Source organism: Taurulus bubalis (genome assembly GCF_910589615.1).
Source record: "Taurulus bubalis genome assembly, chromosome: 9".
NCBI lineage: Eukaryota > Metazoa > Chordata > Actinopteri > Perciformes > Cottidae > Taurulus > Taurulus bubalis.
This window is the reverse complement of record NC_136597.1, coordinates 24,124,676-24,138,686: the sequence shown is the minus strand read 5'-3', so window position 1 is coordinate 24,138,686 and position 14,011 is coordinate 24,124,676. Positions and strand designations below refer to the sequence as shown.

At 44.8% G+C, this 14,011-nt stretch overlaps 2 protein-coding genes across 2 annotated transcripts; one reads left to right on the top strand and one right to left on the bottom strand.

Moving 5' to 3' along the window:
* Nucleotides 1-2,079: 2,079 nt before the first annotated feature.
* On the top strand, nt 2,080-4,873 carry LOC306741563 (uncharacterized protein; the record flags this gene model as incomplete). Its single annotated transcript, XM_079223868.1, has 7 exons — nt 2,080-2,232; nt 2,422-2,546; nt 2,647-2,713; nt 2,827-2,980; nt 3,675-3,817; nt 3,924-4,034; nt 4,576-4,873. The coding sequence occupies 7 exons, from the start codon at nt 2,080-2,082 to the stop codon at nt 4,747-4,749; spliced, it is 927 nt and encodes a 308-aa protein (XP_079079994.1). The 3' UTR covers nt 4,750-4,873.
* A 5,608-nt stretch (nt 4,874-10,481) lies between these two features.
* On the bottom strand, nt 10,482-13,402 carry LOC306741564 (uncharacterized protein). The gene is made up of 7 exons (XM_079223869.1): nt 13,226-13,402; nt 12,911-13,035; nt 12,744-12,810; nt 12,477-12,630; nt 11,468-11,610; nt 11,251-11,361; nt 10,482-10,707 (listed from the first exon to the last, which is right to left on the bottom strand). Exons 1-7 carry the CDS (start codon nt 13,376-13,378, stop codon nt 10,534-10,536), a joined length of 927 nt encoding a protein of 308 aa, XP_079079995.1. The 5' UTR covers nt 13,379-13,402; the 3' UTR covers nt 10,482-10,533.
* Between the last annotated feature and the right edge of the window lie 609 nt (nt 13,403-14,011).

The following is a 14,011-nucleotide window of genomic DNA, read 5'->3' as shown; positions in this document are numbered from 1 at the left end:
AGTGAGTGGACCAGCAAGCTGAATAGGACATAATGAATGTTTTTTAATTAGATTTAATGTGTATGTTTCTTACTGTTATCCTGTGGTCACTAGTCTTGTGGGAAATAACACTAGTGCACAATATATATATATATATATATATATATATATATATATATATATATATATATATATATATTGCTGTATATATTTAGATATATATATACTGTATATATTTAGATAAATATTACAAATTGAATTAAATAAAAAAAGGAGCTGTGGGGGATGGTCAGGACTGCTCCATTGTCTTTCAAATCTATAGTAGAATTAGTTCCGCTCGAGCAGAGGTCATCAAACTGTTCAGATTGGCTGAATAAAGTCACATGACCGCAGCCTGGGTGTATCCTCATGTCCAGGAACACACCAGATCGTGTCAGAGATTACATTTAGTTTTTCTTTTCAAAATGAGCATCCCAGTTGTGGACTTTGGTGCGTGCAGCCTCAGAGAGGAAGATGTTGCTGACGAGCAGATGCACAAGCTGAGCAAAGAGCTGGAATCAGCTTTCACTGAAGTTGGTTTCGTGTTTCTGAAGAACACCGGGATCACCCAGGAGGAGGTGAGACAGAGAAACATTAGTTTTGTTTGTTGCAGTGGGTCTGTAAAAGTAACGAAAGCTGTCAGACAAATTTTGTAATAAAAAAAAGGGGGACTAGAAGTATAACTTTCCATGAAATAGAAATACTTGAGCAAAGTACCTTGAGTTTAAGTAGTAAAGTGACTTTTCTGCTGGCATGCTTTTGACAGGTGGATCGTGTCATGGCCATATCCAAGACATTCCTCCTGCCCCAACAATCCCAACCACGGCTGGCTGCAAATGGAGACTGAGAGGTCGGACTCAGAAAATGAACACAAAAACACTTCTCATGTGCACAGTTTAGTCGTTGTAAAAGCAAATAGCTGCTTGTTTGTTTGTTCTTCAGGTTGAATCCTTGTCGCCCTGGAGACCTAAAGGAGTCATTCAACATTACTTCAATTCATCCTGACATTGTAAAGTCTCATTGTATAAGGTTGACGTATGAATGAACCGGTTCATCAGTTGTTACCAAGATGCAAATTATATGCATGAATCTTTTGTGAACTTACCTTTGCCACAAGAGGAAGTTGCAAAGCAAAATAAGAACCATGAAGAAAAAATTAACGTTTGAGGAAAGAAAAGGGACAGTTGGAGCTTGAAACGGAATTGGCAGCAACAAATGCAAAGCTTCAAATCTTGGAAAACAAGTAATCACAACGTGGTTCAAAATGTTCGGATGGCATGGACTCTTATTTTGAAAAGAACAATTATCAAAAATCAAGTCAATTAAATTCCCATACCTACACCTTTGTTCCAGATAAAAAGGCAAAAAAATATCATGTTTGTTCTGTCTCTGATCTTGTAAGGCCTAAACAAAGGCCAGCCACACAAACTGTGACTGAAAATCAAGCAGGACGTGTGCAACCTCAAACCCAAACTGAGAACTGTCAGAATGACATGGTACATGTTATGCAAAGACGAAATGACATCGCTGCTCTGCTGGTTCAGCAAAATCTGTACTATGTCCTTCCTCTACGAAATATGGAGGTGAAATGTGATTGGTTAAAGATGCTGTTAACCAGCTCCCAAGCCGGAGGCCTGAAGGAGCAGAGGAACAGATGAAGACAGCTGTGCAATGAGAAAATAAGCTAATAGGGAAAAATAATTATAAAACATGTAGTGTATTTGTGAAAAACTTTGTGATTCTGTTTAGGCCAGAAGAGAAGGCTTAGATGGCCCTGAAGGCCCTGAAAGCCCACCACTGAGTCCTTCTCATTCTCTCAGATCCCTCCGGCAAAACTAGCCAGTCTAGCAACAACTTGCCTCAACTACCCCATCACCCAAACTGTAAATTCCCACCATTGTTTTTGTCATTGGCTGGATAAAGTCACATGACAGCAAAACGAATTCCAAGCCTGGGTGTATTCTCATGTCCCAGGAACGCAACACACCAGATCGTGTCAGACATTACATGTAGTTTTGCTGACGCTTTTATCCAAATTCACATCTAGTTTTTCTTTTCAAAATGAGCATCCCGGTTGTGGACTTTGGTGCATGCAGCCTGACAGAGGAAGATGTTGCTGACGAGCAGATGCACAAGCTGAGCAAAGAGCTGGAATCAGCTTTCACTGATGTTGGTTTCGTGTTTCTGAAGAACACCGGGATCACCCAGGAGGAGGTGAGACAGAGAAACATTAGTTTAGTTTGTTGCAGTGGGTCTGTAAAAGTAACGAAAGCTGTCAGACAAATTTTGTAATAAAAAAAAAGGGGGACTAGAAGTATAACTTTCCATGAAATAGAAATACTTGAGCAAAGTACCTTGAGTTTAAGTAGTAAAGTGACTTTTCTGCTGGCATGCTTTTGACAGGTGGATGGTGTCATGGCCATTTTCAAGACATTCCTCCTGCTGCCTGAAGAGGAGAAGGAACCCTTCAGCAGGAAAAACTACCCCAACAATCCCAACCACGGCTGGCTGCAAATGGAGACTGAGAGGTCGGACTCAGAAAATGAACACAAACACACTTCTCATGAGCACAGTTTAGTCGTTGTAAAAGCAAATAGCTGCTTGTTTGTTTGTTTGTTTGTTCTTCAGGTTGAATCCTTCTCGCCCTGGAGGCCTAAAGGAGTCATTCAACGCTACTTCAATTCATCCTGACATTGTAAAGTCTCATTGTATAAGGTTGACTGTTACTGTCTTAGTCTGGAGGTCAAAGTTCAAGTTACTCTATAAAATATAGAGCCTCAGAAATCAGTCAGTTCTCTTCTGCTGTAGAAATGGCCATCGGTTGGCGTAGAAGGGTTCCAGGAGATCCAGACCTCTTTCTTCCGGCGCTGTCACAAGCTGAGTCTGCGGGTGCTGAGGGTGATGGCCCTCAGTCTGGGTCTGGACCCACAGCTGTTCATGAGCGCGCACCGCTTTATAGGAAGTATGTACACTTTTATTCTATTTTTTGCCTGTTTTTTTAATGTTTTAAAGAATGTTCTTGAATCTTGTTTTCTTCTGCATATGTTTTGATGCCTTTAAGGGTTTTATGTGAAGCACTTTGAATCTCCTTGTTGTTGAAATGTGCTATACAAATAAACTTGCCTTAAGGCAGTGGTTCTCAAACTGTGGGGCCCTACCCTCTAGTGGGGCGCGGAGGTATTGCAGGTCGGGCGCGGAGGGAATGCCGATTTTTTTAATTTTTATAATCCTTTATTAATCCCACGAGATACATGAGAACTTCACATAGTAAACGGACATAAAACCACATTAATAAATACATGGTGAAATACCTATACTTTCATGGAAATGTTTACGTTACGGCGTTAACATGTAACGCTTGCGCATGCGCGACGGCCAAGATTCTTGCGACTCACAGATTCTTGCAGTTTTTACCAAAATAAAAAAAGCAAAAAAGCCTATCTCACTTTTTTTTGGTGCGGTGGGGCATGAACATTTTTCTTCCTCCAAAGTGGGGCGTGACAAAAGATGTGGCCAGATGTTTTTCTACGATTCAAACTTTCTAAGTTCTTATGCCAAAGCCACGAATGCCATGACTCCCAGTATAGTATGGATCTGAGATGCAATATAAATGTTTATGATATATTAAAAAAACGGTGTCGTTGTGGCTCCTCCAGCTGAAGGCAATGACACAACACTGCGGTCGCTGTACTACCCGTCCGTAAACCACGAGAACGTGAAGGGGGATCAGCTGCGATGTGGAGAGCATACAGACTATGGCAGCATCACGCTGTTGTTCGTGAACACCGGGGGTCTGCAGGTAACACTATGTATTACCTGCAACACTATGTTTAACGGGACATTTGCTTTGATATTTAGCACTGTGTAAGAAATGCAATCCACCTGACTGTCTTGTTAACCTTCAGGTGCAGAGGCGTTCAGGTGAATTCATCGGTGTTCCCTACGTCCCCGGAACGGTCCTCATCAATATCTGCGACCTGATGCAGCGCTGGACCAGCGACCACTATGTCTCTGCGGTGAGTTGAGAGGACGTTTATTACATCTGAATGAAAAGGCTTTGTTTAGCGACAATATAAGAATTATGATTATGAAAAGGACAGTGTGTGTGCATGGAAATTCAAGGTCAAACTGGTCGACAAGAAGTGAAAGGTCAGCCAACGTGCTGCACAGTGTTCAAAAGGCTGTTAAGAAATGTTTGGATACAAATCCCAGCATATCTACAGAACTATTAAAGGAGAATGATGCCCAAGGCATATTTTATTAATTAAATCTTGATATTGTGTAAATAATCCAGCACCTCATAAACTACTTTTTTTTTTTTACATTTTACAGACTCTCTCCCTCCCTCCAGCTCCCTCGTATTTTAAGTGTAGTTCAATTGCCAAACAATAAAACACACAATGAATACACAATGAACAAAGCTTATTTGTTAATTGTTTTGATTTTACTTTTTTTTTTTACTTTTTCGTGTAGATATCGCGATAATATTGTGAATTATTTTGGCCACAATAATTCTGTATTGGAAATGTAAACTCTCGGTTGTCCGCTCTCCCTCAGGTCCACAGAGTGTTGCTGCCCCCTGCTGGAGACTCCAGCACACGTCAGTCTCTGGCCTTCTTCGTCCACCCGGATGATGAGGCTGTGATCACCTGCTGCGACGGCGCCAACAAATACCCTCCAGTGACCGCAGGCGACTACCTCAGGCAGCGCTCCGAGGGCATCTATGTTTGAGTCTTTTACTATCGCTGATCTGTTTTATTAATGCCAAAAGCCTGAAGAGACAGATCATGCAATAACTAAATCATCCTGACAGGTTTATGTTGACATGAATGATATACAATCGTCTGTATACAATCATACCAAATAAATAAATAAAAACTATGCAATACTTGTTGACAATATGTCAAAGAGCTCTTGGGCACCATCGACAGTAAGCGTATTTGCCTCACTTCCGGTTGCCGGTTGTGTGTTAGCCGAGCCGGGGGGGGGGGGGGAGGAGGAGGAGGAGGATATGTCACTCTCACCTGTCTTAAAAACTTGAGAGCCCTGCTAACCAGTTCTCCCCACTCAGCGGCACACCCGCTGAGAAACCAATTTTGGTTATCGGCAGCTCCATAGTTAGAAACGTGAAGATAGCGAAGCCAGCGACCACAGTCAATTGTATTTCTGGGGCCAGAACGGGCGACGTTGACGAACTTCGCCACTCGGAGGTCACTAAAATCGATGTGTGCTTAGTCCAAAACTATCTCGGACTCCGTAGTTTTCTCTGGCCCTCTCCCAAATACGCTCACTGATGAGATATATAGCCGCACGTTGTCATTTCACTGTTGGTTGTCAAGGTGGTGTCCAGCAAACAATGTGGGCTTCGTAGATAATTGGCGGACTTTCCGGGGGGAAACCCGGTTTGATCAGGAGAAACGACATTCATCCCACTTTGGATGGAGCGGATCTTCTTTCTGCAAATATGACCACGCTTATTGGTTGACTTCGTCTATGACAGACCAGGAAGCAGAAGCAGAGTTGTAGTCTTACACCGTTCTCTCTATTCTCTGCATTCTCTGCATTTTCTGGGCAGTTGCCAACCTTAAACTCTATAGACTGTGAGTTGATTCGTCTCTAGAAATCTTGGTGGCAGTGTGTGGTCTAATGATTTGTTTTATTTTTCTGGAAGGCAGTATTATTGTAGGGCTTGTGCATTGCATGACATTAAAATGCATGAGTGCTTCTATTTATCTCAGTCAATGTGATCGAAAGTCGTTACAATGTGTGGAAATGTAGTTAAACTGAATATAACGAGAGTTACGAAGGTAACTGCGGTTCTATAAATCCTGGATGACCGCCAGAGGCAGTGTTTCACACTGGATATCTTCCGTCTCGTGCATGCGCAGGTCGAGTATAAATTCCGGCGTCATCCTGAGCTCAGTCCTGCAGAATCTTCTTGCGAGATCACGAGATTCCGAGTGACCATATTTATTTATATAAATATATATATAGTGTGCACTTGCAGGGAGCAGGGAGTGTTGTTTGCCCCGAGATTAGTGACCACAGGATAGGGGTAAGAAACATACACACAGGCGGAGAGAGACGCTACACTGAGCGGCAAAAAGAGAGGGGGAGGGATTGCAGTGTATGTGAACGAGAGGTGGTGCAATCCCGACCATGTGTGTGTGAAGGAGCGTTTCTGCAGCCCGAACATTGAACTGTTAGCCGTGGGGATGCGCCCGTATTATTTGCCGAGAGAGTTTACGTCTGCCATTGTTGTCGCCGTTTACGTGCCACCATCAGCTGACGTTGAGGAAGCAGTGGACACCATCCACTCCACTGTATCTGGACTGCTGAGTCAACAGCCAGGTGCTTTTATGACAATAACTGGTGACTCTAATCACACAACACTGGACAAAGCTCTGCCTACTTTTATACAGTATGTTGACTGCCCCACAAGGAACAATAAAACTCTGGACCTCCTGTATGCAAATACTAAGGATGCATACAGGGCCACTGCCCTTCCCCCCCTTGGCAGGTCTGATCACGACCTGGTCCTGCTGACACCCAGGTATGTTCCTCTGGTGCAGAGGCTGCCTGCGACCTCCAGGATTGTTAGGAGGTGGTCTCAGGAGGCTTAACGACGCCCTGCAGGACTGCTTTGAGACGACGGACTGGGATGTCCTGTGTGGACCACATGGGGAGGACATCAACAGCATGACTGACTGCATCACAGAATACATCAAGTTCTGTGAACACACCACCATACCATCCCGGACTGTGCGCTGCTTCCCCAACAACAAGCCCTGGATCACCAGGGACCTGAAGGCTCTTCTTAATAAGAAGAAAGCTGCTTTCAGGTCTGGGGACAGGGATGAGCTCAGGAGAGTCCAGCGCAACCTGAAGGTGAAGATTAGGGAGGGCAAGGACTCCTACAGGAGGAAGCTGGAGGCCAAACTCCAGCAGAACGACACGAGGGAGGTGTGGACCGGGATGAAGCAGATTACCGGCTTCAAGGTGGGAGGGAGACAACCAGGGGGCTCCCTGGAGAGGGCCAACGAGCTGAACTGTTTCTTCAATAGGTTTAGTTCACAGCCCTCATCCATCTCCTCCTCTCAACACACCTCCACACCTTCCCCCCTGCCCCCCCTGTTGAGCTGCACTTTTGCTGAGCCCTCAACACCCGATGGCTCTTCCAATGAGCCCTCTACAACAATGGGCTCCTCCACCCTCCCCCCGCTCTCTGTGACGACTGACCAGGTGAGAAGACAGCTGGAGAAACTCCACCAAGGCAAAGCTGAAGGACCTGATGGCATCAGCCCCAGGGTCCTAAAGACCTGCGCCACCCAGCTGTCTGGTGTCCTGCAGCACCTCTACAACCTCAGCCTGAGGCAGGAGGAGGTACCGGTGCTGTGGAAGACGTCGTGCCTGGTCCCTGTCCCGAAGAAGTCGATTCCATCCGTCCTCAACGACTACCGACCGGTAGCCCTCACCTCCCATGTGATGAAGGTGCTGGAGAGGCTGGTCTTGGCCCACCTCCTGAAATCGTCGCTGGACCCTCTTCAATTTGCTTAACAGCCTCATGTGGGTGTGGACGACGCCATCATGTACCTGCTGCAACGAGCTCAGTCGCACCTGGATGGAACAGGTGTTTCTGTGAGAGTCACTTTCTTTGACTTCTCGAGTGCATTTAACACCATCCAACCACTGCTACTGGGTGAGAAGCTGCGGGTGGTGGGGGTAGACTCATCCACCATCTTTTGGATCACTGACTACCTCACAGACAGACCACAGTTTGTCAGAATGGGCCGTGTGCTGTCTGGGACGGTGGTCAGTGATGTTGGAGCCCCACAGGGAACTGTTCTGTCTCCCTTCCTGTTCACCCTGTACACCACTGACTTCCAGTACAACACGGAGTCATGCCATCTGCAGAAGTTCTCTGATGACTCTGCGGTGGTCGGGTGTATTAGGGATGGACGGGAGGAGGAGTACAGGGCAGTGGTGAGTGACTTTGTGAAGTGGGCCGGTGGGAATCACCTGCTTCTGAACGTGGTTAAGACCAGAGAGATGGTGGTCGACTTCAGGAGGAAGACAACAGCTCCGAGTCCTCTGAGTGTTCTGGGGGAGGACGTGGACACAGTGGAGGAGTACAGGTACCTGGGTGTTGCCATCGACAGCCGACTGAACTGGAAGGCCAACGTCAACGCTGTGTACAAGAAGGGGATGAGTCGACTCTTTTTCCTGAGGAAGCTTCGATCCTTCAATGTGTGCTGCAAGATGCTGGAGATGTTCTACAAGCCGGTTGTGGCCAGCGCCCTGTACTTTGCTATTGTCTGCTGGGGGAGCAGCATTGGAGCCGGTGACACCAACAGACTTAACAAGCTAGTTAAGAAGGCCGGCTCCATCATCGGCTGCAAGCAGGAGTTTCTGGAGCAGGTGGTGGAGGAGTAGTTCTAGTTGCTAGTTCCTCTGTGGATTAATTCATCACTGTACCATACATACTTTGCTTTTTGCACTTTCTACTGTTTATCTAATTGAACTCTTAACTGAATTAATGAATACACTCTGCGGCTGTAAATATAAATATATTCTCCAGTTAGTTGTATTCTATTCTATTTTATTGTGTATATTTAAATATATATATATATATATGACTTTATTGTAATTTGTATATATCTTTCATCCCTGTTGCTTCTTTATATATTTGATCTTTTATCTTGTGTTTGTATCTTCAATTGTAAGGCGCTACTGATGACGACAAAAAAATTTCCCCTTGGGGATTAATAAAGTATATATTCATTCATTCATTCATTCAATAAGCTTGGTCATATTTGCAGAAAGGAGATCCGCTCCATCCGAAGTGGGATGAATGTCGTTTCTCCTGATCAAACTGGGGTTCCCCCCGGAAAGTCCGCCAATTATCTACGAAGCCCACATTGTTTGCTGGACACCACCTTGACAACCAACGGTGAAATGATAACGTGCGGCTATACATCTCATCAGTGAGCGTATTTGGGAGAGGGCCAGAGAAAACTATGGAGTCCGAGATAGTTTTGGACTAAGCACACAACGATTTTAGTGACCTCCGAGTGGCGAAGTTCGTCAACGTCGCCCGTTCTCGCCCCAGAAATACAATTGACTGTGGTCGCTGGCTTCGCTATCTTCACGTTTCTAACTATGGAGCTGCTGATAACCAAAATTGGTTTCTCAGCGGGTGTGCCGCTGAGTGGGGAGAACCGGTTATGCCGTGTTCACACCAAAACAGTTGCGAAAATTCGCAACGCTTTTTCGCTTCTATCGCGCCGCTGGTGTTTTTTAGTTTTTCGCAACCATCGCTGGGGAAAGGGGGCGGGGCTTCAGTCCCTTTTCGCCGCGAAAATCTCCTTCTTCATTTCCGTTACTCGACCATGGAAGGAGTAAAAAGTTTGTGTTGTAAAGCACCGGGTGACCGCAGACGGCAACTATAAGTTGGTCCTCCATTTTGCTGATGCAACGTAGACGACCGGACGGCGGTGACGAGCGGAGCTTCTCAACGCTGATTGGCTTTCGCAACTCCGCGTCATGCGAATTATTCGCTGGAGTTGAAATATTTGAACGCCAGCGAAACAGCGAAAAAGCGGCGTTGCGACGCCGTTTCGCTTCTATCGCGACGCTCGGCGAAAAATTCGCTTTAACGCAGCTGTGCATTGACTTAACATGTAATCTGGACGCGCGAATATTTCGCAACTGTTTTGGTGTGAACACGGCATTAGAAACGCAAAGAGGCCGGCCGTGACCAGAGGGCTGCTCAGACTTAGACTTCTGCTTCCTTCGTTCAGTCACCCAGCGTTCCCGGCTGCTCGGGGGCGGCCGGGGAACAGCTAACACTAGCAAAGGCTAAAGCTAACTGGTCCACACCGACTATGGGGGTTGGGCTGGTTAAAGTAGCTAAAGTCTGAGCTTCGATAGTGCGGAGCCGTGCATCTAACCCACTGAGACCTGCCTCCAACCTAGCAAATTAACTACATTTATTACATGTACCATTATCATTACAGGAGGCAGGGGAATAGCTAAACATGTGACACGCTGAGCAGGAGAGGGGGAGGAGGAAGACATTGCTAGCAGCTAAGCTAAAGTAAGGTAGCCCAAGAGCTAGCAATGTGAAAATAAGACTGTTGAATTTAAGCGATGAGTCGCTAAAAGAAGAAGAGAGTCGAGTGTTTAAATGTTAAAGATGTACAGCAGGTAATCGGCCGCTTGTACTGAAGAATATCACACAATTAGCTGTTAAAAACAACAGCTACGTTTTCGGCTAACACACAACCGGCAACCGGAAGTGAGGCAAATACGCTTACTGTCGATGGTGCCCAAGAGCTCTTTGACACATTGTCAACAAGTATTGCATAGTTTTTATTTATTTATTTGGTATGATTGTATACAGACGATTGTATATCATTCATGTCAACATAAACCTGTCAGGATGATTTAGTTGTTGCATGATCTGTCTCTTCAGGCTTTTGGCATTAATAAAACAGATCAGCGATAGTAAAAGACTCAAACATAGATGCCCTCAGAGCGCTGCCTGAAGTAGTCGCCTCCGGTCACTGGAGGGTATTTGTTGGAGCCGTCGCAGCAGGTGATCACAGCCTCATCATCCGGGTGGACGAAGAAGGCCAGAGACTGACGTGTGCTGGAGTCTCCAGCAGGGGGCAGCAACACTCTGTGGACCTGAGGGAGAGCGGACAACCGAGAGTTTACATTTCCAATACAGAATTATTGTGGCCAAAATAATTCACAATATTATCGCGATATCTACGCGAAAAAGTAAAAAAATAAGTAAAATCAAAACAATTAACAAATAAGCTTTGTTCATTGTGTATTCATTGTGTGTTTTATTGTTTGGCAATTGAACTACACTTAAAATACGAGGGAGCTGTAGGGAGGGAGAGAGTCTGTAAAATGTAAAAAAAAAAAAAAAGTTGTTTATGAGGTGCTGGATTATTTACACAATATCAAGATTTAATTAATAAAATATGCCTTGGGCATCATTCTCCTTTAATAGTTCTCTAGATATGCTGGGATTTGTATCCAAACATTTCTTAACAGCCTTTTGAACACTGTGCAGCACCTTGGCTGACCTTTCACTTCTTGTTGACCAGTTTGACCTTGAATTACCTTGCACACACACTGTCCTTTTCATAATTATAATTCTTATATTGTCGCTAAACAAAGCCTTTTCATTCAGATGTAATAAACGTCCTCTCAACTCACCGCAGAGACATAGTGGTCGCTGGTCCAGCGCTGCATCAGGTCGCAGACATTGATGAGGACCGCTCCGGGGACGTAGGGAACATCGATGAATTCACCTGAACGCCTCTGCACCTGAAGGTTAACAAGACAGTCAGGTGGATTGCATTTCTTACACAGTGCTAAATATCAAAGCAAATGTCCCGTTAAACATAGTGTTGCAGGTAATACATAGTGTTACCTGCAGACCCCCGGTGTTCACGAACAACAGCGTGATGCTGCCATAGTCTGTATGCTCTCCACATCGCAGCTGATCCTCCTTCACGTTCTCGTGGTTTACGGACGGGTAGTACAGCGACCGCAGTGTTGTGTTATTGCCTTCAGCTGGAGGAGCCACAACGACACCGTTTTTTTCATATATCACGAACATTTATATTACATCTCAGATCCATCCTATACTGGGAGTCATGGCATTCGTGGCTTTGGCATAAGAACTTAGAAAGTTTGAATCGTAGAAAAAACATCTGGCCACATCTTTTGTCACGCCCCACTTTGGAGGAAGAAAAATGTTCATGCCCCACCGCACCAAAAAAAAGTGAGATAGGCTTTTTTGCTTTTTTTATTTTGGTAAAAACTGCAAGAATCTGTGAGTCGCAAGAATCTTGGCCGTCGCGCATGCGCAAGCGTTACATGTTAACGCCGTAACGTAAACATTTCCATGAAAGTATAGGTATTTCACCATGTATTTATTAATGTGGTTTTATGTCCGTTTACTATGTGAAGTTCTCATGTATCTCATGGGGAGAGTGGTCGTCCTGAAACCACAAGGTAGCTGGTTCAATCCCTGTTCTCCCCATAGTTTGCATGTATCCTTGAGAAAGACACAGTTGCTCCCGAGCGCTTCACAGCAGCCCACCCATCCTTAATTACTAAGAATGGGTCAAATGCAGAGTATAATTTCCCAACTGTGGGATTAATAAAGGATTATGAAAATTAAAAAAATCGGCATTCATCCCGCGCCCGACCTGCAATACCTCCGCACCCCACTAGAGGGTAGGGCCCCACAGTTTGAGAACCACTGCCTTAAGGCAAGTTTATTTGTATAGCACATTTCAACAACAAGGAGATTCAAAGTGCTTCACATAAAACCCTTAAAGGCATCAAAACATATGCAGAAGAAAACAAGATTCAAGAACATTCTTTAAAACATTAAAAAAAACAGGCAAAAAATAGAATAAAAGTGTACATACTTCCTATAAAGCGATGCGCGCTCATGAACAGCTGTGGGTCCAGACCCAGACTGAGGGCCATCACCCTCAGCACCCGCAGACTCAGCTTGTGACAGCGCCGGAAGAAAGAGGTCTGGATCTCCTGGAACCCTTCTACGCCAACCGATGGCCATTTCTACAGCAGAAGAGAACTGACTGATTTCTGAGGCTCTATATTTTATAGAGTAACTTGAACTTTGACCTCCAGACTAAGACAGTAACAGTCAACCTTATACAATGAGACTTTACAATGTCAGGATGAATTGAAGTAGCGTTGAATGACTCCTTTAGGTCTCCAGGGCGAGAAGGATTCAACCTGAAGAACAAACAAACAAACAAACAAGCAGCTATTTCCTTTTACAACGACTAAACTGTGCTCATGAGAAGTGTGTTTGTGTTCATTTTCTGAGTCCGACCTCTCAGTCTCCATTTGCAGCCAGCCGTGGTGGGGATTGTTGGGGTAGTTTTTCCTGCTGAAGGGTTCCTTCTCCTCTTCAGGCAGCAGGAGGAATGTCTTGAAAATGGCCATGACACGATCCACCTGTCAAAAGCATGCCAGCAGAAAAGTCACTTTACTACTTAAACTCAAGGTACTTTGCTCAAGTATTTCTATTTCATGGAAAGTTATACTTCTAGTCCCCCTTTTTTTTTTATTACAAAATTTGTCTGACAGCTTTCGTTACTTTTACAGACCCACTGCAACAAACTAAACTAATGTTTCTCTGTCTCACCTCCTCCTGGGTGATCCCGGTGTTCTTCAGAAACACGAAACCAACATCAGTGAAAGCTGATTCCAGCTCTTTGCTCAGCTTGTGCATCTGCTCGTCAGCAACATCTTCCTCTCTCAGGCTGCACGCACCGAAGTCCACAACCGGGATGCTCATTTTGAAAAGAAAAACTAGATGTGAATTTGGATAAGAGCGTCAGCAAAACTGCATGTAATGTAATGTCTGATACGATCTGGTGTGTTGCGTTCCTGGGATATGAGAATACACCCAGGCTCGGAACTCCTTTTGCTGTCATGTGACTTTATTCAGCCAATGACAAAAACAATGGTGTGAATATACAGTTTGGGTGATGGGGTAGTTGAGGCAAGTTGTTGCTAGACTAGTTAGTTTTGCTGGAGGGATCTGAGGGAATGAGAAGGAATCAGTGGTGGGCCTTCAAAGCCTTCTCTTCTGGCCTAAACAGAATCACAAAGTTTTTCACAAATACACTACATGTTTTATAATTATTTTTCCCTATTAGCTTATTTTTTCATCGCACAGCTGTCTTCATCTGTTCCTCTGCTCCTTCAGGCCTCCGGCTTGGGAGCTGGTTAACAGCATCTTTATCCAATCACATTTCACCTCTCTTTATCTATGGAAGAGTAGTCTGGTTAAAATACATGATAAAGCTTCGAGAGGGTCTGGACGTCTGAAAAAAGATTCATGCATATCATTTGCATCTTGGTAACAACTGATGAACTTAGCAAGCTCAGTGTTCACTGAATTTACATTTTCCTTTGATGCCAATAA